At 46.4% G+C, this 26912-nt stretch overlaps 1 protein-coding gene across 3 annotated transcripts in view; it reads right to left on the bottom strand.

Annotated features, from left to right (window-relative positions):
• MACROD1 (mono-ADP ribosylhydrolase 1) overlaps positions 1-26912 on the bottom strand; it is a 710025-nt gene that overhangs the window by 678076 nt on the left and 5037 nt on the right. For all 3 annotated transcript variants that reach the window (XM_060254716.1, XM_060254702.1, XM_060254709.1), the window contains exons 2-3: positions 20322-20423; positions 18948-19067 (exon numbers count right to left, since the gene is read on the bottom strand). In XM_060254716.1, the coding sequence (XP_060110699.1) occupies positions 18948-19067; positions 20322-20423 (222 nt within the window). The remainder of the gene's footprint in view (positions 1-18947; positions 19068-20321; positions 20424-26912) is intronic.

Genomic DNA, 26912 nt, shown 5'->3' with positions numbered 1-26912 from the left:
AGATGAGGGGGGTTCCTTCCCCGCTCCCCCCCAAAAAAGATACAGGAAATGGGCTATGGGGTGGGGGCTTCTGGTCAATAGCTTCTGCCCCCCTTTGATGTGGCAAAACAACATTCCGCGAGGACAGAGAACTGTTTGCACACAAGAAGACCCAGCCAAAACACAGGGGAGGGGGGGAGGCAATAGGAGAAACACACCCTCCCCTTTCCAAATCAGGCCCGGTCCACATTTGCAGCAAATTAAGTGCCAGAGTACAAAGCAGTGGGGTGAACTCTTATCACGTAAAATAAATTATGTTAGTTGTCTTTAAGGAGCTACTGGACTGTTTCATTTTGCTACGAGAGACGGATGTGGCTATCCCCTTTGTAATCACGGAACACTGCAAGGAACGCTGCAAAAACCAATTGTATTTTTGAGTGCTCCCCTGTGCACAACTTATTTGCAAATAAGAAAACACAAGCCAAGGGTGTTTTTTCATATCGGGACAAGGTTGCGTGGTTTGTCAGTGGCTGCTGTGGCTTGCTAATACAGCCCAGCTGCAGTGGGGGTTCCATCTGGAGTATTTCCCCACATTGCCCCTGAACCTGTCACTCCAGAGATGTTTTCCATGTCAAACATCTGCTGAGGAGCGCTTGTCATGTCGCAAAGGATTCTGGGGTATGTTCTAGGTGGGCTAACGAATCCGCAGCGCACCAGTCAGGCCTGTTTGGCCTCACCATTGCCTCATGGGAACACAGGGGGGCGCTACAAATCAAGCCACCCTGAGGGAGCGTTTTGAACTCCTGAGATAGAAATCTTGGGACACAATATAGATCAAGGTCAGCTTGCTGGAGGGGGAAGTATAACTCCACCCCATGCTATTTCACTGATCAAAAGTCCCACCCCCACCCCAGATATTTTAAGGTTGGACACAAAAAAAGATAGCTACCCATATTCTGTTTCCCGCCTTTTTGCTATCAAGTCATAGCTGACTTAGGGCAACCCTGTAGAATTTTTAAGGCAAGAAACATTCAGAGGTGGTTTGCCATTGCCTGCCACTGTGAAGCCCCTTGGAGATCTCCCATCCAAACACTAGGCAGGGCTGACCCTGTTTAGCTTCTGAGATCTGACAGATTTGGGTTAGCCCGAGCTATCCGGGTCAGGGCCTCTCTTCCCCTAGCAGGGTTTAAAGCAGGAATGTGTATTTTGTTTTCAAGTCAAGGAAATGTTGAGGGGTAGGGAGGAACCTCTTTTCCACAAACGTTGCAACCGGTCCCTACCCTGATCTCACTTTTTTGCAGTTAAATTCTCTGCTGGCAGACCTGGTTGTGAATTTGCAATGTCAACTGTAGCTTGACCTCAGGAACACATTCTAGTGCAGTGGTCTTCAACCATTTCAAAACTGGAACCTACTGGGAACCACCACCCCCCGCCCCAGGCAACAGCATGAGGCCTACTGAACTGCAAACAGATGGCAGGAAGTCATGTGACATCAGAGCGACATGACAGGAAAAGACAAGAGCCAACGTCATGACCTCAGCGGTATCAAGGATAGGATGGTGGGCAACAGATCAAGAGAGTCGGAAACAGGAAACACAAGCTGAGCTCCAGAACTTGCCATGTACTGAAGTACAAGGGTTTTCAGCACCCTCAGCAATCTGTGACTTTGGTACATACACACCCATCATTCAACAGAGAGAAAAATGGGGTATAAGAGTGAATGTTTTAGAAGAAGAAGACTGCAGATTTATACCCCACCCTTCTTTCTTAATCAGAGACTCAGAGCGGCTTACAGTCTCCTATATCTTCTCCCCCCCACAACAGACACCCTGTAAGATGGGTGGGGCTGAGAGGGCTCTCACAGCAGCTACCCTTTCAAGGACAACTCCTGCAAGAGCTATGGCTAACCTAAGGCCGTTCCAGCAGCAAGTGGAGGAGTAGGGAATCAAACCCGGTTCTCCAAGATAAGAGTCTGCACACTTAACCACTACACCAAACTGGCTTTTACTTACTGGGCATTCAAGAATCTTCTCCACTGCAGAATGACCCAACCTTGCTGTCCTGCTACCATTCTCAATATGCATGTAAATAGTAGCAAGAAGTGTGGTATGCTTGGAATCAGGGGTCATTTTGTAGAAAAATAGGTGGTGGAGCTCATTAGCATAACTCATTAGCATATGCTGCCCTCCCCCCACCAGCCAAAAGCAACCGGATGCAAGAAAAGAGAGCCCTGGGCGAGTGCGGCCTAGTTGGGCTGGGTAGAGATCCAGCTAGCCCAAGCAGGTCTCGCTCACCTCGGCCTCACCTTGGCCACCCCCACAATCAAAAGGCCAGCAAGTCAACAGACACCCAAAATCACATAAGGGTGGCGCAGGCTTCTCCAGGGGTTAATGAGGGCTACTGGGGGTGTAGCAAAGCCCCTGGTGGCTGGCTGGCTGCCCACTCTCCTAATCCAGGGACTGTTATGCAGCTGCACCTACTATTCAATGGACAAGGTAGGTGGGGAGGAAGATGGGGAACCATTAGAAAGGTTCAGGAGCTGTGCTCCTATGAGCTCCTGCTGAATTCAAGGCTTGCTTGGGATATAAATGTGAGGAACGAAAAGAAAAATGCACGGTGTAAAGAGAGAAAGTCAATTATTATCTCATCAATGCCAACAACACCGTGTGGTTTTATTTCATACAATGCTCAGGTCTGGGTGGTACCCTGTATAAATCGATGGTGCGATCTCATTTGGAATACTGTGTACAATTCTGGTCACCGCACCTCAAAAAGGATATTATAGCATTGGAAAAAGTCCAGAAAAGGGCAACTAGAATGATTAAAGGTTTGGAACATTTTCCCTATGAAGAAAGGTTAAAATGCTTGGGGCTCTTTAGCTTGGAGAAACATTGACTGAGGGGTAACATGATAGAGGTTTACAAGATTATGCATGAAATGGAGAAAGTAGAGAAAGAAGTACTTTTCTTCCTTTCTCACAATACGAGAACTCGTGGGCACTCAATGAAATTGCTGAGCAGTCAGGTAAAAACAGATAAAAGGAAGTACTTCTTCATCCAAAGAGTGATTAACATGTGGAATTTACTGCCACAGGAAGTGGTGGCGGCTACAAGCATAGCCAGTTTTAAGAGGGGATTGGATAAAAATATGGAGCAGAGGTCCACCAGTGGCTATTAGCCACAGTATGTATGTGTATATATATATATGTGTGTGTGTGTGTGTGTGTGTATACACACACACACACACACATATATTGGCCACTGTGTGACACAGAGTGTTGGACTGGATGGGCCATTAGCCTGATCCAACATGGCTTCTCTTATGTTCTTACATGAGAGGTTGTCCCAGCAGAAATCTTGCTTTTGGAGATCATGAGGCCTCTTGCTTTGTGGCAGGAGAAGGCTGGTCCTAGAGGGCAAGCATGGAGAGAAGCTTTTCCACCTCAAGGAAATCTCCTATATGCTTCCAAGGAATTCAGAAAATTTCCCTGAACACAATTTGGAAACCACTGGTTGAAGAGACATTGGCCGATTTCACACTCACCCTACGCCGCTCTCACGTCCGTCTTCTCAGAGCGGCATCCTCCCGATTTCCCACAATTTGCGTCGGGGGCTGCAGCAAACATCGAGGTTTTTGCACAGCAAATGGAAACTGGGTTTTTGCGGTTTCTGTTTGCTGCACAAAAACCGCAATGTTTGCTGCAGCCCTGGTGCAAATAGTGGGAAATCAGGAGGACGCTGCGCTGAGAAGGCGGACATGAGAGCGGCAAGAGGGTAAATGCAAAATCGGTCATAATTGTCTGTTTCTTCTTCTCCATTGCAGCATTACAGGAAAATCCACAAAACATCATAGAAAGGGCTGTGCAATTCTATAGAGCTAGTTTCTTGCATGGAGCCCTTGGCAATGCCTTAGATCCTTCTCCAATTATTATAAACTCTCATAAAGACTAAAAGTGCCATCTTTGTTCAGGACCCTTTCTAGAAAGTACCCTGAAAGTGTTTGCCATAAGTATGTTTAATTAAAGCCAGAAAAGCCAGACAGTAAATCTATTGAGAGATCCTTTAAAGAATTGACAGTTCGAGGTGGATTTGAAAAAGAGAGTAATAAATATTTCTTCCCCCTGGAATAGGAGGGCCTGATATTAAGAGCAATTCAGTATCTAAACGAGTCAGCGTATGAAGAACGGGCTTTTGACCTTGGTTGTGAAGCCGGTAGGGCCCAGGGAGCAGGGCCTTGTGAGCACCGTGGGAACATAAAGAGTGAGTGGTTTTATTCGCCAAGTCAGAAAGGCGCTAAAAATTATTCTATGCCATAAAGAAAAGAGGGAGATAAAAGTCGTCCATTAAAAACTCAGCACCGGAGCCCCCGACTCGCCCCATCAGATCGGCGCTTTATGACAGCTCTTTGCGACGTAACTGAGCAAGTCTCCCAACTTAAGAGCCGCACCAAGGAGGAGAGAAGTCTATAAAGATCAGATAACAAAAACGGAGGAGCAGATTGGCTTGAGCATCAGGTTTGTTAAGCAGGAATTGTCAAAAAGTGGAGCGCCAGGCTAGAATGCGAGGAGAGTTCCAGAAAAACGCAAAGGCCCAAAGTCACAAGACTCGGCTAAAGAAAGTCATGAGAGTATCAATGACCACTAAAGAAGTCATATCCTGGACTGACTGGCAAAATTAGGTTAGATCTAAACATACAGCAGAATAAGGGGTATTCCAAAGTGGTATTCTAGACTATACGACTTCATATTGTAGCCAAGCAGGGCTTTTTTTTTTAAAGCAGGAACTCTTTTACTTATTAGGCCACACCTCCCTGATGTAGCCAATCCTCCTAGAGCTTACAGCAGGCCCTGTAAGAAGAGCCCTGTAAGCTCTTGGAGGATTGGCTACATCAGGGGTGTGGGGACTAATATGCAAAGGAGTTCCTGTCACAAAAAAAGCCCCTCAAGCTGAGGGATACCATTTTCTCAAATATCTCATTACTTTTTTTAATCACCCTTTAAAAAAAACAGCAGCAACAGGGAGTGGGGCTGTGTTAGAATTAACTTTCTCTGATATGCTAGATTCAGGACTAAGTAGCACCTTGGAAACTGACCAGATTTTCAGGGTATTATGCTTTCGAGAGTCAAAGCTCCACTGGTATCCGATGAAGGGACCACTGTCTCTCAAAAAGCTTATACCCCAAAAATCCTGTTGGCCTCTGATGTGCTACCAGACTTGAATCTAGCTCTCCTACTGCAGACCGACACAGCTACCCTCTGAAACGATCTCCCTGACGTGCCTGTTTTTTGCTTGCAGGGAGGAATATTTTAACCTAAGAGAAGCCATGTTGGATAAGGCCAATGGCCCATCCAGTCCAACACTCAGTGTTACACAGTGGCCAAAAAACCCAAGAGCCATCAAGAAGTCCACCAGTGGGGCTAGAAGCCCTGCCACTGTGCCCTCTCAAGCACAAGAATACAGAGCATCACTGCCCCAGACAGACAGTTCCAACAACACCCTATGGCTAATAGCCACTGACGGACCTCTGCTCTATATGCTTATCCATTCCCCTCTTGAAGCTGTCTATGCTTGTAGCTGCCACCACCTCCTGTGGCAGTGAATTCCACATGTTAGTCACCCTTCGGGTGAAGAAGTACTTCCTTTTATCTGTTCTAACCTGACTGCTCAGCAATTTCACTGAGTGCCCACGAATTCTTATATTGTGAGAAAGGGAGAAAAGGACTTCTTTCTCTACCTTCTCTATCCCATGCATAATCTTGTAAACCTCTATCATGTCACCTCGCAGTCGCCATTTCTCCAAGCTAAAGAACCCCAAGCATTTTAACCTTTCTTCATAGGGAAAGTGTTCCATCCCTTTAATCATTCTAGTTGCCCTTTTCTGCACTTTTCCCAATGCTATCTATGTTTTCAAAAACAGTATCCACCCATGTGCAATCTAAAATGATATGGCCCATTCTAACGCAATAGGTGTGTCCTGCCCACTCACTGCCTTCTGTTGCATGTGAAGACCAGACTCAATCGTACCCGGAGTTCTGGTCCAGAGGGTCTGTAAAGCTTTCTGAATACTGCCGAGACACAGCTGCTAGGGAGCCGGAGGTCAACATTGACGGTTCAGAAAGGGTCGATGAAGTGGTTTATGATCTGCATCGAGGAAAACTCAATGACCGTAATCAAATAGCCAAAACAAAAAACCCCACAGCATTTATGCAAATATACATCTTTTCAATAATTATGCCCTGCGTTCACAAGCTTTCCAGTGACAGAAGGCCAAGCAAATTGCAACAAGAGTTGATAGAGAAAATGAGCGGTGACAGAGAGAAGGCCGGATTGTCAGGCAAGGCACCCAGACTGCTGCCTCTTGGGTAACAGGCCTTTTCCTAAACACTGGCTCACACCTAGCTAGCCAATTCCTTATAGGCCTCGTTTTGGGCAGGTGCTCACAGAAGCGGAGCTCTGGAACCTCTACATTTTATTGTGCTCTTTCTTAAAAAGGTAAAGGTAGTCCTCTGTGCAAGTATCAGTCGTTTCCGACTCTGGGGTGATGTCACATCATGATGTTTTCATGGCAGACTTTTTATGAGGTGGTTTGCCATTGCCTTCCCCAGTCATCTACACTTCCCCCTCAGCAAGCTGGGTATTCATTTTACCGATCCCAGAAAGATGGAAGGCTGAGTCAACCTGGAGCCGGCTACTTGAATCCAGCTTCCGCCAGGATCGAACTCAGGTCTCTTTCTTATCCCCCCCCCCCCCAAAAAAAAGGAAAAGCTTGCTTCTGGGCTCCATTGTTCAAACCCCCATGTGAGAATTTTGCTGAACTCTAAGATTTGACAAACTTTCTAATATTTTCCCCCACAAAAAAATGGGAAAATAACCAAAACACATAAAGCAGACAGATGGAAATCTTTATCATGCCACTCTGGCCACAGAGGAGAAAGTAAATTAAAAAGTATGATGAGAGTAAAGTTTTATTATGACAGTTATAATTCAAGAAGCATTTTAAGGTAGGTGTTGAGCTGACATAATTTAGCACACCTTCCGGTGATATCAGGGTGTATGGCATATGCAAATGAGTTATGTAAATGAGTCGCACTAATGAGCTCCAGCACCTCTCTTTCTACAAAATGACCCCTACTTATAACTAAAGGGCAATTTAGGCACGAAGACACCCGCACATCCACCACAGAAGCCTAAAAGGGAAGACACGGCCCACAGTGCACCGAGACGAGGCCCTCGTGTCGTCAAGCACTGTTGTCAAGTACTCTCATTTTCAAGCACTGAAATGGCCATGGGGGGCATTTTAAGATTGCCCGTTTTAGGCTTTAACATGGAGGCAGAATCCTGGTGGCGGACATGAGGACACCTTCCTGTCTAACTTGTCCTTTAATTATAAGCAACCAACTAGCTGGGTGCAGGCCATTGTTTGGGAAAGGGTCTGTTATCTGACAGGCAGAAGTCTGGGTGCCTTGCCTGACAACTTGGCCTCCTGTCCCAGTCACCACCCTGTTAGCTCTTGTTACAATTTGCTTGCCCTTCTGTTGCTGTAATGCCTATGCACATGGAGTGTAGTTACTGAAACGATGTACATTTGCATAAATGCTGTGGATTCTCTTCCAAAGGGTTGGAACACTTTTCCCTATGAAGAAAGGCTCTTTAGCATGGAGAAACATCGACTGAGGGGTGACATGATAAAGGTTTACAAGATTATGCACGGGATAGAGAAGGTGAGAAAGAAGTACTTTTCTCCCTTTCTCACAATATGAGAACCCGTGAGCACTCAATGAAATTGCTGAGCAGTCCGGTTAGAACGGATAAAAGGAAGTCCTTCTTCACCCAAAGGAATTCACTGCCACAGGAGGTGGTGGCGGCTACAAGCATACACAGCTTCAAGAGGGAATTGGATAAACATATAGAGGTCCATCAATGGCTATTAGCCACGATGTATTGCTGAAAGTCTCTGTCTGGGACAGTGATGCTCTGTATTCTTGGTGCTTGGGGGGGGGGCACAGTGGGAGGGCTTCTAGTGGCCCCACAGATGGACCTCCTGATGGCACCTGGGGTTTTTGGCCACTGTATGACACAGAGTGCTGGACTGGATGGGCCATTGGCCTGATCCAACATGGCTTCTCTTATGTTCTTCTTCTGTTTGCAATCATGTCTATTTAGGCCCTAAATGTCATTTAAAGTATCAGAACTTCAGGGCCTTTGTCAAGATTTAACATGTGGTGGATTGCAGTCATTGCCCTCAAACATACCACAGCCATAATAATGAGTGCTAGAAACTTGACACCACTGCTCATGACTCCCCCCCCCCCCTCCCACCTTCCAACAACCCACCATCTGGGTGGGGTCTGGCCTAAGTATGCCAGCCTCTAAATGAGGCCTGGGGGTTTCCTGGAATTACAACTCATCTCCAGACTGCAAAGATCTGTTCCCCTGGAGAAAATGGATACTTTGGAACAGGGGTGTCAAACTCATCTGTTATGAGGGCTGGATCTGAAATAAATGAGACCTTGTTAGGCCGTGCCATGTGCGTCATAAGCTTTATAAAGGACACAGACAAACACAATTAACGATTTTTTAAAAAAAACTTTTTAAAAGCATGCTTAAAACATTAGCACTCATTGGTCTTAAAGGTGCTTTCTTTATATCTCTCCCATGGGATCCAAGGAACCGGGCCAAGGAAGCTCTGGTTCGTTCCTTCCTTCCCCGGGGGCCCAGGAGGGGGAGGAGCCTCAGCCAATAGAAGAAATAGAGGCTTGGCTCAGTAGCTCTGCTGTGTGATTGAAAGCCTGGCAAACCAAGCTCCCCCCTCCTCCCTCCTCCCCAAGGGAGGCGCCGCAGCCAATGGAGAAAATAGAGGCTTTGCTCTGTAGCTCCCGTTCAATTGAGCAAGCCTGGCAAAGCAAGCTGTAATGTAGAAGGAAGGAAGAGAGAAAAGAAGTTGCTTGGGGGCCTGATAGAAGCCCTCCAGGGGCCTTATTCAGCCCACAGGCCACATGTTTGACACCCCTGCTTTGGAGGGTGGAACCTATGGCATTGCATTCTATCCTCCCCAAGTACCACCCCTAAACCTCCAGGAGCTTCTCAATATGGAACTGGCAAGCCTACTCCGCCCCCCACAGCAACCCTAGTCTGAGCTGAGTCTGCCACTCAGCACTTTCTGAGAAAGAGACCAGGCATGGATCTTCTTCCACACCTCCTACTGTAGAGGGATCCATCTGGAGGTATATTGTGCCCCCTCCCTTCCCTCCAAATGACAGACTTCTGACCTCCAGCTTACCTCCCATTTTTCACTCTGCATGCTGGGAAGAAGCAATTTCCATAAAACAGAAAGGCTGTCTGGAGAAAAGATGCCTGGACCTCAGGCAACAACTAAAGCGGAAACTGCAAAATGCTTGCATTTAAACACCGTGGCTTAGCAGTAGCACACCTGCTTTGCACGCAGAAGGTCCCAAATTCAATCCCCAGCATCTCCCCGTAAGAGGATCGGATAAGAAACGATTTGAAAGACTTCTAAAGTAGACCCTGGAGAGCTGCTGCCAGTCATAAGAGATGATCCTGACCTTGGCAGGCCAACAGACTGACTCAGTAGAGGGAAGCTTCATATATTAAACTCTTCCTAAGCCAGATAAGGAAATAGATAAGGGGAGAGGAAGAGGCGGAAAGAAAACATCTTTAAATGCATTTTTATTTTTTTTTTTAAAAAAATTATATAACAAAACCAAAAAACACACCTTTCCTCGCCCTTTCTTGGAATAAAATAGAAAAGATTTAACTTTGATCAGTTTTGGTAGCATTACTGGGAGGGGAGGGGAGGGAAGGGGAGGGAAGGGAAGGGAAGGGAAGGGAAGGGAAGGGAAGGGAAGGGAAGGGAAGGGAAGGGAAGGGAAGGGAAGGGAAGGGAAGGGAAGGGAAGGGAAGGGAAAGGTGCACAAAGGGGTTAGAAAGAAGTAAGCATGTTCTACAGCAGATAAAAGCCATCATTAAAGGAATTTTCAGTGGGGTAATTGTACGTGTAGGGTGAGGGAAGGACCTACATCAGGGGTGGCCAAACTTACTTAATGTAAGAGCCAAATAGAATAAAGTCAGATGTTTGAGAGTTGCAAGTCATTAGCATTGGGTGTCTGAGAGCCCCAAGGAAGGAAGGAAGGAAATAAATGGGTGGAGGGGGGAGGTAGAAAGGGAGGTAGAGGTGGAAAGAAAGCAACTCTAACTTTAAATGGCTTGGCGAAGTGATTTAAAGAGAAGTGCCTTCTCCAAGCTGGCCAATGGGGTGCTGGGGGCTTTGAGAGCCACACAGTATGTGTGAAAGAGCCACCCCTTCTCTAGACCTCTTCCTCTGCTTCCTGCCCGTGGGTCAAACTAGATGTTACAACATCCACAGATCCAACCCAAGGGCGCTGACATTATTTAAGAGAAGAATTTGGCTATTTAAAATTGCTGTGAGGCCCCAGGGAAGCAGGGAGGAAAGAGTGAGCCTCGGGACAGAGCATACCACCTGGACGGGAATCACTTTTGTGAAAATAAGCTGTAGGCAGAGTCCTGTCCACCCAGTAAAGGGAAAAATTGAGTTGGTCCTAATATTCCCTTAAAGCGACTTATTTAAAGCCAGACTTCTGACCTCCAGCTTACCTCCCATGGTTAAGTGGTTAAGTGCGCTAACAGTTTGGTGTTGTGGTTAAGTCCATGGACTCTTATCTTGGAGAACCAGGTTTGATTCCCCATTCCTCCACATGCAGCTGCTAGGTGACCTTGGGTCAGCCACAGATCTCTCGGAGCTGTTCTCTAAAGAGCAGTTCTCTCAGAGTTCTCTCAGCCTCACCTACCTCACAGGATGTGTTGTGGAGGGAGAAAGAAGAGAGACTCCAAGTGAAGGGCAGGATATAATCCAATCCCCTCTTATTTCACATTTAACTTCTTGTTTTTTACACAAGTGGTTGGCTACCACAGATCTGTCCCACTAACGGAGGCGCTTCAACCCAGTCTCAGTATAGTGGTTAAAGTGCGAAGAGTCAGTTTGGTGTAGTGGTTAAGTGTGCAGTCGATTCCTCGATCCTCCACTAGAAGCTGCTGGAATGGCCTTGGGTCAGCCTTAGCTCTCATAGGAGTTTTCTTGAAAGGGCAGCTGCTGTAAGAGCTCTCTCAGCCCCACCTACCTCACAGGGTGTCTGTTGTGGGGGGGGGGAGGTATAGGAGATTGTGACCACTCTGAGACTCAGAGTATAGGGCGGGATATAAATCCGATTTCTTCTTATCTGGGAGAACCATTTTGATTCTCCACTCCACCACTTGCAGCTGCTGGAATGGCCTTGGGTCAGCCATAGCTCTCGCAGGAGTTGGCCTTGAAAGGGCAGCTTCTGGGAGAGTTCTCTCAGCCCCACCCACCTCACAGGATGTCTGTTGTGGGGGAAGAACACAAAGGAGATTGTAAGCTGCTCTGGGACTCTGATTCAGAGAGAAGGATGGGGTATAAATCTATGGTCTCTTTCTTCCCTTCTTTGCCTCAGGGGAAGTTTTCTTTGCCTGGGCAAAAGCACTGCTGTTATCAGAAAACATCCATGAAGTCCAATTGGACCATTAGAACAGCATCGGGGGAGGACACCACCACGCCCATTTCTAGATGCACATCAGAACAGACTTTACCACAAAAGCAGCTTCCTGAGCCACAAACGCTGGCTCAGCTCCCACCTCCTTTCTTTCACTTCCCAAGCGGCGGCGAACATCCACGAGCAATTGGATCGCCAAAGTGACAGGCAAAGCGATTTACGCTGACAGTTCGGCATCGTAATATCTGCCTAGAGCTTTGTCTCCTGCACTTCGCGGTCCCATAACTATTGTCGTTATAAGGCGACGATTCATAATACAGAGGGATACACAGCAGCTAGATCCATTCATCTCGCCATAAAACACCCAGCTGGGGAGAAGAAGCGTCGGATGGCTTCGCTCTGATCTTTCTGCCGGCTGGAGGTCTGCAGGTTTTTTCACTTCAAACAAAAACGGGGCACCATCGAGGCTTCTCTCCCCCCCCCCCAAAAAAAATCACCAATGGGCAGCACAAAGGTTGGAACCGCTGCCAGGTGACCCCAAGAAAAAACGATCGATGGCTTTCAAGGGAAACTGGTCAGGGATTATTGCTGAAAAAGGCAAATATGGGGAATCTTCCCCAAAGAAAGAGAAAGGATAGCTAGGCCCGGAAGTGCCTGAGTCAAGAAGCAAATTTTAGCTCAGTTATTTATCATGAAGCTGCCTTACACTGAATCAGACCATCATCATGACAGCCAGTTTGGTGTCGTGGTTAAGTGTGTGGACTCTTATCTGGGAGACCGGGTTTGATTCCCCACTCCTCCACTTGCAGCTGCTGGAATGGCCTTGGGTCAGCCATTGCTATCGCAGAACTGTCCTTGAAAGGGCAGCTTCTGGGAGAGCTCTCTCAGCCCCACCGACCTCACAGGGTGTCTGTTGCGGGGGAGGAAGATAAAGGAGATTGTGACTGCTCTGAGACTCCGAGTGGAGGGCGGGATATAAATCCAATATCTTCATCTTCTTCTTCATCAAGGTCAGTATTGTCTACTCGGACTGGCAGAAGCTCTCCAGGGTTTCAGACTGGAAGTCTTTCCAGTCACTTACTTTTTCTCCTTACCTGACAAGTTGCTGCTGAATTATGGCAACCCCAGAGGGTTTTCCAGGCAAAAGACGATCAGAGGTGGTTTGCCATCACCTGCCTCTACACAGCAACCCTGCATTTCCTTGGGGTCTCCCATCCAAATAGTGACCAGGGCCGAGCCTGCTTAGGTTTTGAGATCAGGCTAGCCTGGCCTATCCAGGTCAACTAATCACCTACTACATGACCCTTTTAATTGTGGATGCCAGGGATTGAACCTGGGACTTTCTGCATGCCAAGCAGATGTTCTTCCACTAAGCCATGGCCCCTCCCCTTTCCCTACCGAATCTTCCGGCTTTACAAGGAGCCCTCAAGGCATCTTACAAGTAGGAAACCTAAAAGGTAATCTGCAAGGCTTTTTTTTGTAGCAGGAACTCCTTTGCATATTAGGCTACACACCCCTGTTGTAGCCAATCCTCCAAGAGCTTACAGTAGGCCCTGTACGAAGAGCCCTGTAAGCTCTTAGAGGATTGGCTACATCAGGGGTGTGTGGCCTGATATGCAAAGGAGTTCCTGCTACAAAAAAAGCCCTGGTAATCTGGATGTTACTTACACATAGATAACTATGGCAAGGCTATCCCTGTCCTGTAAGAAACACGAATGAACATTTACTCCCCTTGCAAGGATAGCAGAACTCACTGATAGTCATTTGCCCCCAGGGAGGATCGGGCCAAGCTGTTCTAAGAGCTAAAACTCAACCTTGGGGAAGACCCGAAGGAGCAGCAGCACCAGCAAGGCGAGGATGAAAAGGGGCCAAAGGGTGTAATGACTCTGCTCCCAGAGACCACAGCTCAACACTTCTCTCGCCCCAGTCCCTGATCTGCAGCAGAGGGATTTGCAGGGCAGAGGGGGGCTGTCCATAATAAACAGCCAGGCAGAGTCTAACATGGCCCTACCATCAGATGGCACCATGGTCAGCGCCGTGACCAAAGTGGGCTGAAGACATCACACGCTACCAAAAAGCCAGTTTGCTATAGCAGTTAAGAGTGCAGACTCTAATCTGGGAGAACCAGGTTTGATTCCCTATTCCTCCACATGCAGCCTGCTGGGTGACCTTGGGTCAGTCACAAGTCCTCTCAGAGATGTTTTCTCAAGAGCAGGTCTCGAGAGAGCTCTCGCAGCTCCACCTACCTCCACTTTGAGTACCCATGAGAAAGGTGGTTGATAAATAACATAAATAAATGAAAAGCCAGTTGGGTGTAGTAGTTAAGTGTGCGGACTCTTATCTGGGAGAACTGGCTTTGATTCCCCACTCCTCCACTTGCAGCTGCTGGAATGGCCTTGGGTTGGCCACAGTTATCGCAGGAGTTGTCCTTGAAAGGAAAGCTGCTGTGAGAACCCTCTCAGCCCCACCTACCTCTCAGGGTGTCTGTTGTGGAGGGGAGAAGATATAGGAGATTGTAAGCTGCTCTAATTCTCTGATTCAGAGAGAAGGGCGGGGTATAAATCAGCATTCTTCTTCTAAATAAAAATTTGAACCTCACAGACTCGCAATAATGGATCTGGGGCTTCTTGTTACTTGCCTTCAGTCCTCGGATTCAGTGGGAGCTCACAGGAGCACAGCTCCTGAACCTTTCTGAGAGTTCCACCTCCTCCTTCTGAAAGTTCCACCTTCCTGTCCATTGAATAGTAGGTGCAGCTGCATAACAATCCCTGGATGAGCTCCACCACCTATTTTTCTACAAAACAACCCCTGCTTGCCTTCCAGGTTCTGCACTGCTTCCTCATATCCCACTCCTATAGAGAGCTACAGAATTCAGAGGGGTAGAAGTCTGCTGATTAGAACTGGAATGTTACTCCAGTAGAAATACAAACCCCTGCATGTAGAAAGGGGGGGTGGTGGGGGGTGGGCTCCCTCTGGGAATCCTACCCCCCCAGGGAAAGTGCATGCGCAATACATAGCCTCTCCTCTCCCGGTGTAGTGAATGCCGCGTGGTCACTGTCTGGCTATGCCTGGCAGATGGTCACTGCAATGGCCTCTCCTGCATTACTGCATCCGTAGCAACACCTTCTCGCTGGTCCCCCCCGTTTTCACAGAGTTTGCTACGTCATGGTGCGACCGAATTGTCCGGCGGTATAACCGGATGGGCAGGCTGGGCCCACCAACTTCGTCAGCCTAAGAGAAGGAAAACTCTAACATCAAACCCGGGCAGATAGAGCTCGTTAATGTAACACCTACCACCTGGAGGACTCACTGCCGGCGTCCCGGCTTACTGGGCCATGGCAGATGACCCCCAGGTGAAAGGGTGGAGCCAGTACCGCGCACACTGCGCTTCACCTAAAAAATTCCTCTGCGCAGGCCTGAAGGGCATATCCACACACACAACCCACACCCTGCAGCCGCTGTGGCCGGACCTGCCTGTCCCACATTGGTCTTGTCAGCCACCAGCGAGCCTGCAGCAAACGTGGACTATTGCACCCTTCTTAAATCTTCGTTCGCGAAGCCAAGCCGAGAGAGAGAGAGAGAGCATGTAGAAAAATGGCACAGCAGAGTTTGTAGCCAAGCCCTCTCCCTGATGGACTCATTTTCTACACTCAAAGATATTTTTATTTTAAATACAGGCATACACACAGTCCCATGGCAGAAACACTCACAGATGACCAGTGGGAGAGGTTGCTGCTCACTTGCTCTTTCAGCAGCTAGTCCGGGCACCAGAGAAGCTGCTAAATCAAGGTCTTGAGAAGTATGGGCAGACAAGTTCTAGTTCCTAGAGTGGTCATCATGTCCTAAACAGGAGCTTGCTGAAGGTGTCATTGCAGCAGCTAAGTCCATTGCCCAAATAGCTAGAACAGGCAGTTCAGTAAGTCTTAAATGCAAGCCCAGGTAGCCACCTTCTCTTTAGGCCTATTTGTTTGGAGACTTTCTGGAGGTAGATAGAGAACATAAGAACATAAGAGAAGCCCTGTTGGATCAGGCCAATGGCTCATCCAGTCCAACATTCTGTGTCACACAGTGGCCAAATAACCCAGGTGCCATCGGGGGGGTCCACTAGCGGGGCCAGGACACTAGAAGCCCTCCCACTGTTGCCCCCCAAGCACAAGAATACAGAGCATCACTGCCCCAGACAGAGAGTTCCAACAATACTGATGGACCTCTGCTCCATATGTTTATCCAATCCCCTCACTTCCTGCAGCAGTAGGTGCCTAGGAACATATTACAGCGCCCCGTCCTGTCCTGCTAGGGTCTAGCCGCTTTCTTTGCCATGGCCTGGCTGCCTGTTCCTGGCATTAACACCATAATGATATCTGGCCAGAGTTCAGGCACTCTCGATCTCAGCAGGAAATCAAGGTTAATAGGAAAGAAGGCTCCGTTTCCGCCCCCCCCACCACCTGCACAGTGCTGTCCTGGAGGTGCATGATCTCACCACCCACCACGCTTGGCACTAAAGCAACAGCAGCTAACAGCTCCTGGCCTCGATCCGCACAGGTAATTACTTGCAGCTAATGATAATTATCGGGTCTCCTAGAATTTAATGGACACATATTATAGTCCCACTTGCGACTTTACATATGAATTAAGCACATATGGGCTTCATGATGCACAGAGGCAGGATTTATGAAGCGCCAACAAAACCTCTTGTTAGCAAAGACTTTTATTCCACTAATAAACAGCGTGATTTATTGAGGGAACAGAATTAGTCTGACAGATCCTGAAACTATAAGGCTCTGGTGCCCTCTAGTGTATATTGTGGGGAATAACATCTATGCTTTGCAAATTTAGGATTGCCAAATCCAATTCAAGAAATATCTAGGGACTTTAGGGGTGGAGCCAGGAGACATTGGAGGTGGAGCCATGAGCAAGGTTGGAACAAGTACAATTGAACTCCAAAAGGAGTTCTGCCCATCACACTGAAAGGGACTGCACACTTTTTCAATGCCTTCCCTCCCTTAGAAATAATGAAGGATAGGGGCACCTTTTGGGGGGCTCATAGAATTGGCTCCCCTCATCCAATTCTTTTGAAACTTGGAGAGTGTTTTGAGGAAAGGCATCAGATGCTATGCTGCAAATCTGGTGGTGCTACCTGCTTCCTGCTCAACTTTAAAGGCACACAAACAACAGAAACACACACACACACATTTTAAAATGGGACCTTTTTGCAGGTTTCTAAACCTGCCGGAGCTCTAGAGATACATGGTGGTTGTGGGGGCAGGGCTTCCCCCCGCCGGCCAGTTGGCTGGGGACGGGGAAAGCCTGTAAAACCGGGGGATCTCCCACTGGGACCTGGAGATTGGGAAGCCTAGTGTGTATAGAGGTTTACAAAATAATGCATGGGATGGAGAAAATAGAGAAAGAAGTACTTTTCTCCCTTTCTCACAATACAAGAACTCATGGGCATTTGATGAAATTGCTGAGCAGACAGGTTAAAACGGATAAAAGGAAGTACTTCTTCACCCAAAGGGTGATTAACATGTGGAATTCACTGCCACAGGAGGTGGTGGCGGCCACAAGCATAGCCACCTTCAAGAGGGAGTTAGATAAAAATATGGAGCACAGGTCCATCAGTGGTTATTAGCCACAGTGTGTGTGTATATATAAAATTTTTTGCCACTGTGTGACACAGTGTTGAACTGGATGGGCCGTTGGCCTGATCCAACATGGCTTCTCTTATGTTCTTATGATGCTGTAACAGCTGGCTGAATTACTCCTTTCCCCAGGACCTCCAGAGATGCACACCATCCACTGTGTGCCACAGGTTCCATTCTAGGAACTCAGCTGCCAAACTCACATGGCCCAACTGGGGCCACCGCATACAGGGAGAGGGGAATGATGTTCCCCCAGCATGGTTTTCTCAAGCTGAAATGGCTCTAGAGGGTGCTATTTATCTTGTTGGAGAAACCTAGGTATACTCCATGAGTACACATGAAGCCCTCCAGATGTCCCTTGGTTAAGGATGTGCGCAAAGAGTCTGGCAAAGTAGAATTTGCTGCGGGATAAACCCAACTTCTGCCACCCTATTTGTCAAATGTATTGCTAAAATATTCTTTTGCTAAGACATTCTTATAAATGATCTGAACACTGATTCTGTTATTAGCCTTGTAGCAACTTCTTTCCCTCCTGGTTTTTAGAGACTGGGAAGGTGGGTTCGCAACATCGCAGGAACTAGCCAATCTGCCTGAGCTTAACCTCACAGGAACTAGCCAGTCTGGGAGAGCTCAACCCCTAGGAGAACACTGTTCACTTGAACAAAGCGATGTGTGTGGCTTGTTACCACAACGGTCCCCAAATTTTGTTTCTTGCCTGTTATATAACTCCATCCCTCCAACCAGTCCAGATGTTTATAATCCAGTTTACAAAGACTTTACTTAAGCCTAACTAATCCTTTCTTTAGAGGACATTCAGCCTCACTAGGTCAATGCCAGCCCGGAGATGAAATGGGTTGTATCCACATACATCTTGCACCAGCAGAAAGCTCTTCCATCTGAATGGAGTCACAGGTACATCCCAATACCTCCCCATCCCACATCTTTTTGTAATCAACATGAATCACCGATCCTTTAAAAAAAAGGATCAGTGTTAAGCATTGTGAATGGTAACTGTCAAACAGAACAAATTATTTGAGCGAGTTGAAAACAGTTGAGAAAGGCATCTCTTTCAAGAGCATACTCACGGATTTCTTTTCTCCCACTGTCACATTTGGTGCAACAGGTTTTGTGGGGGCAGGGTGGGGTAACAATACAGAAATGCACAAATCCAAAGCCAATGTAGGCTGAGCGTATTTTTATCTACTTGCCAATTTTATATCCCGCCTTTAGGCCCCATCAGAGCCACCACGGTGGCAAATACTTTCAAACAGAGTGCTGCACAAGCCGATCGTAAAACCAGTTAAACCCAAAAGTAAAATACACACGCAGAAACGAAAGGACGGCAATTCGAACACAGGCCAGGCGGGAATGCCAGTGAAACAAACAAAAAAATCCTTGCAAAAGATGACCACACTATGACCAGCAACTCTATTTGCAAAAAAAATCCAAACGTACTATTATTTCTCTCTAGACTAAAATGATGTTCTGCGGGACAAACGCCATTACTACAGCTGGAGCCGGACAATTGATTTGAAGGGAGTTCGACAGACGCAAACAAACATTTGGTTCTTCCTCACTGCTGTTAAATAAAACTGCACCGCAAAAACCTGGGCAAGAGAGGAGAGATTACCTATTTGACCGCTCTGCTATTGCCAGCCTTAGGAATCCCGCCCTCAAGGTTCCCAAGCAGGCACAAGCCATGGCCTGGACAAAACCCCTCCCCCCATCCTGGAAGCCAAAAGAAATTCCGGACATGAACAACAGGGCAAGCCAAATTCACTCACCAGCGTTGACAATTGCATCCACCTCCAATTTGGTGATATCGCCACGGAAGAGCGAGATCTTCTCGTTTAGGTGATTGTCTTTTGGGTAGACAGCCTCTTCTGGGGGCTTAACCCGGGCACCTGGGAGGGAAAAAATGGTAGAGAGGTCGCCTATTTCAGTACCTGGATGGACCAGTGTGTTTGCAACCTCCCATCTCCCTTCCAGAAGAATGGCCAAGTGATCCCATCTCCTCCCAACATGCTCTAGTTCAGAGGAAGCCAAACTGTGGCACGGGAGCCACATGTGGCTCTTTCACACATATTGTGTGTCTCTCAAAGACCCCACTACACCATCGGCCAGCTTGGAGACAGCATTTCTCTCTTTAATTAACTTCTCCAAGCCAAACCAGTTAGCAGCCTGGAGAAGGCATTTAAAGTTAAAGTTGCTTTCTTTCCACCTTTCCCTCCCTCCCTGCCCCCCATCTATTTGCCTGCCTGCCTTCCCACCTTGAGGCTCTCAAACATGTGACATTTATTCTATATGGCTCTTATGTTAAGCAAGTTTGGTCATCCCTGCTTCTGACTATCCATCCTTATCTGGAAGTGCCTTGCTGGTGTTGATAGATGGAGAACCATCAGAAATTTGAAAATAATGGTAAAATAATCCAGCGGTGGCCAAATTTGCTTAACATAGAACCACATAGAATAAACGTCAGATGTTTGAGAGCTGCAAGACATAAACGTCAGAGGGGAGGGGAGGAGGGGAAGGGGGGAAAGAAGGAGAGGTGGAAAGAAAGCAACTTTAACTTCAAATGTAGCTGGCTTGGCTTGGAGAAGTGATTTAAAAAGAGACAAATGCCTTCTCCAAGCAGGCCAGTGGGGGAATGGGGGCTTTGAGAGCCACACAATATGTATGAAAGAGCCACATGTGGTTCCCAAGCCACAGTTTGGCCACCCCCAGTCAGAAGCATGGATTGTGACATTTATCCATTTTATAAATACAGGGTGGAGTATTCATCCTTCAAGAAGCTCAAGGCAGTATGGTTCTTCCTCATCCTATTGTTTTCAGAACTCTGTGAGGTAAATTGATAATAATGAAGTGGTGTCAAATCTCAGCTTATGGTGACCTCTCACAGGGTTTTCAAGGCAAGAGGTTTTGCCATTGCCTTTGTGAGGTAAGTTAGGCTGAGAGAAAGTGAGTGAGGACTTTGACCTAATTCTCCCAGGCCCTCCAACACCTGCCCCTACCTCACACTAGCTATATATACATACCCACTCACACAACTTCACAATACCCTCATTTCTCAACCTTCACGCAGACACACACACAATCCCAGCCTTGAGTTTCCCTCAGAAATATACAACGGGGGGGGGGGGAGTTTTCAAGAGACTCACTTTTTGCCATTTCTTTCCATGAGGGGATTTGCTTCAGTTTAATGAAATCCTTGGTGAAATAATGGTCTCGCCTCTGCTTAGCGTTCAGCCCTTTCAGAAACGCTGAACAGGAAACAAAAGGGTGGGAGAAAGAAGACAGAAACAAATGTGGTTATTAAGAGATCCAAATTGGGGGAGAAAATTTGCAACGAGATGTGGGAGCCAGCCAGCCTTTAAAAACATGTCCTGCAACAGAACAGAATGCCTTTGGTTGAGGTAGCAGGCATCCTATTCCATCGGCTGGCCCTTTGTTGCGATCCATCTCTGCTGTAACACTGAATTTATTTACTGTTATAGACTCTTAGTATATATTATACGTGCCCAACTGAGCTGCCATTTATACGTTCTTATGATTTATTAAATTGTATTGCTTGATTTGGTTTTTAACTGTTGATTTATACTGTTTTTAGAATGTTGTCATCCACCCTGAGCCCATTTTTTTGGGAAAGGGCGGACTATAAATGGCCTAAAATAAATAAATAAATAAAATAATAGAAACCCAAGATTTCTCCAGGCCAAAAAAGTTACTTTGGGTAACTGGGCTTGAAAGTAGGGTCCCACCAACCACGCTTTAAAGCAACGCAACCTGGATACCCCTGTGAGAACTAGGCCTCAACGACAAGGGGATTATTAGTGCCTCAGCCATCCTCACACACTTCAAAAGACATTTTTCTGGCACAGCAAGTAATCCAATTTGTGTCAAAATAATAGGATGGTGACAGGCTTCTTTAAGCATCTATAACAGCTGGGGAATCAAAGCTGCCCTTTGAGATCCGTTATTTCAATATTTACACCTGCCAATGTCTTCTCTTTCTTTCAAAGAGTTGATCCAGCCACCTTCCTCTCACCTCTTTTTTTCAAACCACCCCCCCCCCCAGGCGCTTGAAATAAAAAGAGAAAAAAGAGGCCATAAAAGCCAAGGACAGGAGTTTTAAAGTGGGTGCATTCTGATCATGTTACTAAGTCCTTGCTGAGGCTCAATTAATACTGAGTCAAGAGCAGTGTTCCCTCTAAGTTGAGTTAGTGTGAGCTAGCTCACAGTTTTTTAGCCTCTGGCTCATACATTTTTGTCTTAGCTCAGGAAAAATGGCCCCAGAGCAAACCAATTTATGCAGTAGCTCATAACTTTCATGCCAGTAGCTCCCAAAGTAGGCTTTTTGCTCACAAGACTCCACAGCTTAGAGGGAGTATTGGCTAAGAGTCCAGTAGGACCTTAAAGAGTACTAACAACGTTTGTGGCGGGGTAGGAGCTCTCGTCTTAGTAGTGACTCACAAAAGTTCACCCCCTGTCACAAATATTGTTAGTCTTCAAAGAGCTACAATTCCGCTGCTACAGATTAACACAGCTACCCATCTTGACTTAAGACCAGGTGTTAGGGAAACTGAGGCCACGTTGGCCAGATCAAAGCATCGTTAAAAGGGCTACAAAGATCACTTATTTGGGGCCAAGCTAGATGGTCTGGCAGTGAGAGTGTGGGCTAAAACACAGAAGACCTGACCCAGTCACAAAATGCGTATATGCACGTGTGTCAAACTAAACCAAAATGGCACTCATTGGTTAGAAGAAGAGTTAGAAATACAGTCCTGCCAAGACTGATCTCCCCACTTTTTCACCTCAAGTACTTTCTTCATTGCTGGAGTGCAATATGGGATGCAATCTCAGCTAGACGAGAGGAAGTGTACACACATGCGACACAGAATTTACACTTCAGGAATAAAAATTGATTCTGACAGCTCTGACAGCCCAGTGGAGAGCCAGTTTGGTGTGGTGGTTAAGTGTGTGGACTCTTATCTGGGAGAACCGGGTTTGATTCCCCATTCCTCCACTTGCACCTGCTGGAATGGCCTTGGGTCAGCCGTAGCTCTGGCAGAGGTTGTCCTTGAAAGAGCAGCTGTTGTGAGAGCCCTCTCCAGCCCCACCCACCTCACAGGGCGTCTGTAGTGGGGGAGGAAGGTAAAGGAGATTGTGAGCCGCTCTGAGACTCTTTGGAGTGGAGGGCGGGATATAAATACAATATCTTCTTATCTTCTTTAAAATAGTTTGAATGGCCTTACTTTCTAAAAAGCTTATTAGTAGCAATTCATAGAGTTGGAAGGAACCTCCAGGATCATCTAGTCCAACCCCCTACACAATGGAGGAACTTTACAAATACCTCCCTCCCTCCCTTCCACACACACGCACACAAACACACCCAGTGACTCCTGCTCCATGCCCAGAAGATGGCAAAAACCTCCAGGATTCCTTGCCAAACTGGCCTGAAGAAAAACTGCTGACTGACCCCAGAGTAACAATCAGTATTTCCCTGGGTGTGTAAGAAAGGATCACGAGAACTGATGCAACCCTTCCTGCCCTCCTTTTCCTCATCTGCCTTATACACAGAATCAGCATTGCTGTCAGATGGCCGTCTAGCCGCTGCTTAAAAACCTACAAGGAAGGAGAGCCCGTCACCCCCCAAGGAAGCCTGTTCCACTGAGGAATCACTCTGTCAGGAAGTTCTTCCTAATGTTTAACTGGAAACTCTTCTGATTTAATTTCAACCCACTGGTTCTGGGCCAACCTTCTGGGGCAACAGAAAACAATTCTGCACCATCCTCTATATGACAGCCCTTCAAGTACCACTGACTCATGTTCAGTGTATGGTCCACTAAGACCCCTAGATCCTTTTCACACATTCTACCGCCAAGACAAGTCTTCCCCATCCTATAATTATGCATTGAATTTTTCCTATCTAAATGCAGAACTTTACATTTATCCCTGTTAAAATTCATTTTATTGGTTTTAGCCCAGTTTTCTAGCCTGTCAAGATCATTCTGTATCCTTGTCTGTTTTCTGCTATATTTGCAACCCCCTATAATTTAATATCATTGGCAAATTTAATAAGAATTCCATCTATTCCTTCATCCATATAATTTATAAAGATATTAAACAAAACAGGTCCCAGGACAGATCCTTGAGGCACTTCACTTGTCATTCCCTTAGCAAGAAGATGAGGAACCATTAACAAGCCCTTTTGGGTGCAATCTGTCAAACAGTTACAGATCCACCTAACATTAATAGGATCCAAACCACATTTTCCCCATTTGTCAACAAGAATATTATGTGGAACCTTAACAAAAGCCTTACTGAAATAAAGATAAACAATGTCTACAGCACTCCCCTGATTGAGGAAGGTAGTAACTTTAAAAAGAGAGAAAGAGAGAGAGCTAAGGTTATTCTGACATGACTTGTTCTTGAGAAACCCATGCTGTTCTGAAACGTAACTTTTAAAATAATTATTTTTAAAAACAATAAATTACCAAAGTATCTGAGAATTTGGGCTAAAGAGGGAAAAGACTGATGTGGAGGGAGCTTTTTGAGGTTGCGAACTTCTGGCTGGAAAATACCTAGAGATTTGGGAACTGGGGCCTGAGAAGGGCAGAGTTTGGGGAAGTGTATTATGCCATAGAGTACACTGTCCAAAGTAAACATTTTCTCCAGGTGAACAAATATCCTTTGTCTGGCTATCAGCTGCAGTTCCAGGAGATCTCTAGGTCCCACTGGAGGCTGACAACCTTGCTTATGCCACATGACATTTTGGTCTATATAGCTGGTTTCTTCATAAATACATGTTCATACTGCCTAGATATATGGCATTATAGATATGAAGGTTATTCTGAATGGACTAAAGAAAGTACTTCTTTAAGTTAGTGTATGTATTATGTGCTGTCATGTCACTTCTGACTTATGGTGACCCTATGAATTAATGACACCCCAAACATCCTATTGTTAATAGTATTGCTCAGGTCTTCCAAACTGAAGACCATGGCTTCCATTATTGAGTTAATCCATCTCATGATGGGTGGACTTCTTTTCCTACTATCCATAAAACTCTCTGCCAACAACACATTTCAAATGAAGTACTTCTTTACTCAAGAAGTAATTAAATTGCAGAATTGACTGCCAGCAGAAGTAGTGATGGCCTCTAGCACAGGGCTCCCCAACCCCCGGGCTGTGGACCAGAACCAGTCCATGGCCTGTTAGCAACTAGGCCATGAGTTGTATTGGTTATTTCATTATATATTACAATAGAGGAGGAGGAGGAGGAGGAGGAGGAGGAGGAGGAGGAGACGGAGATGGAGGAGACGGAGATGGAGGAGACGGAGAAGAAGAAGAAGAAGAAGACGACGAAGAAGACGATGAAGACGAAGGAGGAGGAGGAGACGGAGAAGGAGAAGACGACGACATTGGATTTATAGCCTACCCTCACTCTGAATCTCAGAGTGGCTCACAATCTCCTTTATCTTCCTCCCCCACAACATACACCCTGTGAGGTAGGTGGGGCTGAGAGAGCTCTCCCAGAAGCTGCCCTTTCAAAGACAGCTCTGCGAGAGCCATGGCTAACCCAAGATCATTCCAGCAGCTGCAAGTGGAGGAGTGGGGAATCAAACCCGGTTTTCCCAGATAAGAGTCCACACACTTAACTATTACACCAAACTAATAGAAATAAAGTGCACAATTGTATCATCCAAAAACCATCATGCCCCGCCCCCACCCCCAGTCCGTGAAAAAATTGTCTTCCACAAAACTGGTGCAAAAAGGCTGGGGACCGCTGCTCTAGCAGGAACAAGGATTAGACCAAATTAGGGAGGGTAGGTTCTTCAATGGCTACTAGTCATACCAGGTAAACAGAACCTCCAGGAGCAATAAACCTTTAAATATCAATGCTAGGAGGCAACTTCAGCGAAAGCCATGGCCTCTGAGATCTGTTAGTTCTCTAGGTCAGCAAGTTGGTCACTTCAACAGGACAGATGAAGAAGAAGAGTTTGTTTTTATACCCTGCTTTTCCTTACCCTAAGGAGTCTCAAAGTGGTTTATGGTCACCTTTCCCTTCCTCTCCCCACAACAGGCACCTTGAGAGGAAGGTGAGACAGAGAGCTCTGGGAAAACCTTGACTGGCCTGAGTGAGAGGCCTGCGTGAGAGGAGAAACTGGGACTCAAACCCGGTTCTCCATTGTAACCACTATACCATACTCAACCACAAGAGACTAGATAGACCATTGCTCTGATACAGAAGGGTTGTTCTCAAGTTCACCATCAATTACCTTGAGTATTAAATAAGTTCATACTTAGAAGGAATATTGTAACAACAATTACTTAGCCAGAAACATGGTTCATTTCCATTGAGCAGGTGAGATTTTCCACAGGATTGCAAAGTATTCCCCCAGAATGATGAGATCTGTGAAGGCTGTTTTCTAAAACAATGTTTTCGTTAAACACTGATCCAACCAAAATGTGATTATTGGATGTTCCCATAGCATGTGGGTCATGTGAGGTGGTGACGGTGATAGCTTCTCTGGCAACCTGAAGCAGGTGTTTTTAAAACCATCATTGTGGTGTCCAATATACACAAAATGATAATTTCAGCTGTTATAACCTTCATTTTAAATCAACTAGCTAAAGCAGAGGTGGCCAAACTGCAGCTCAGGAGCCACGTGGCTCTTTTACATGTATTATGTGGCTCTTGAAGCTTCCACTGCCCCATCAGCCAGCTTGCAGAAGAAATATATCTCTTTAAATCACTTCTCCAAGCCAAGCCAGCCGGTGGCTTGGAGAATCCATTTAAAGTTAAAGTTGCTTTTTTTCTACCTACCTCCTCTCTCCCCACATATATCTTCCTTCTGGCTCTCAGACATATGACATTCCTGTCTTGTGGCTCTCAAACATTTATTCTACATGGTTCTGGCTCTTATATTAAGCAAGTTTGGCCACCCCTGGGCTAAAATCTTTACGAGAAACTTCTGTAGCTGAATGCGTATGTAGTATTCTAATGCCTGGGTCCCACTGCTCTCACAGTTGAGCCAAGTCTGGTTTTGATCTATCAGATAGACTGTCAGTTAGGAAGACAGTAAACCTGGGCATGGAAGAAAGACTGAGAAGTCTCTCAAGAAATAGAGATGTTGTTATATTACTTTCCTCAGATTTTGTACTTTGGAATTAGGCCTTTGTTTACAAGGTAATGCTCGGTGAAAGAACTGGTGGCTTACTGAATTCAGAAATTTGCTGGAAGACTAACACTGGTGTTTTGATATAATTTTTAAATTACAATTTTAATTGGCAGAAAATGTACATAGTAGTCATGTTGGTCCAGAGAGAAACTCCAACCCCAATTTTTGCCACTACCCCCCCTTTTTGTTGCTCTGTCCTAGAAGTTTTTGGTGCATCCTACAAAGTTGTCAACCTCCAGGAGGACCTGAAGATCTCCTGCTGTTACAATTGATCTCCTTGCAACAGAGACCAGTTCCCCTGGAAAAAATGGCTGCTTTGAAGGGTGGACTTTATGCCATTGTACCCTACTGAGGTCCCTCTCTTTCTCAAGCTCTGCTCTCCTCAGGCTTCACCTCCAAAATCTCTATGTGTTTCCTAACCCAGAGCTGGCCACCCTAACCTTGAAACCTGTTTTGCACGCTGCACTACCCAACCCAATTAATTCTGTAACACACCTTGCATTCCATTTCAAGGTTCTGCAAACTACAGACCCGAAACACTGCCCACATACTTTTTTAAAAGTCTGA

This window comes from Heteronotia binoei, chromosome 1, assembly GCF_032191835.1.
Source record: "Heteronotia binoei isolate CCM8104 ecotype False Entrance Well chromosome 1, APGP_CSIRO_Hbin_v1, whole genome shotgun sequence".
Lineage (NCBI taxonomy): Eukaryota > Metazoa > Chordata > Lepidosauria > Squamata > Gekkonidae > Heteronotia > Heteronotia binoei.
The sequence above is the reverse complement of the archived record's forward strand: the minus strand, read 5'-3'. Positions and strand labels throughout refer to the sequence as shown.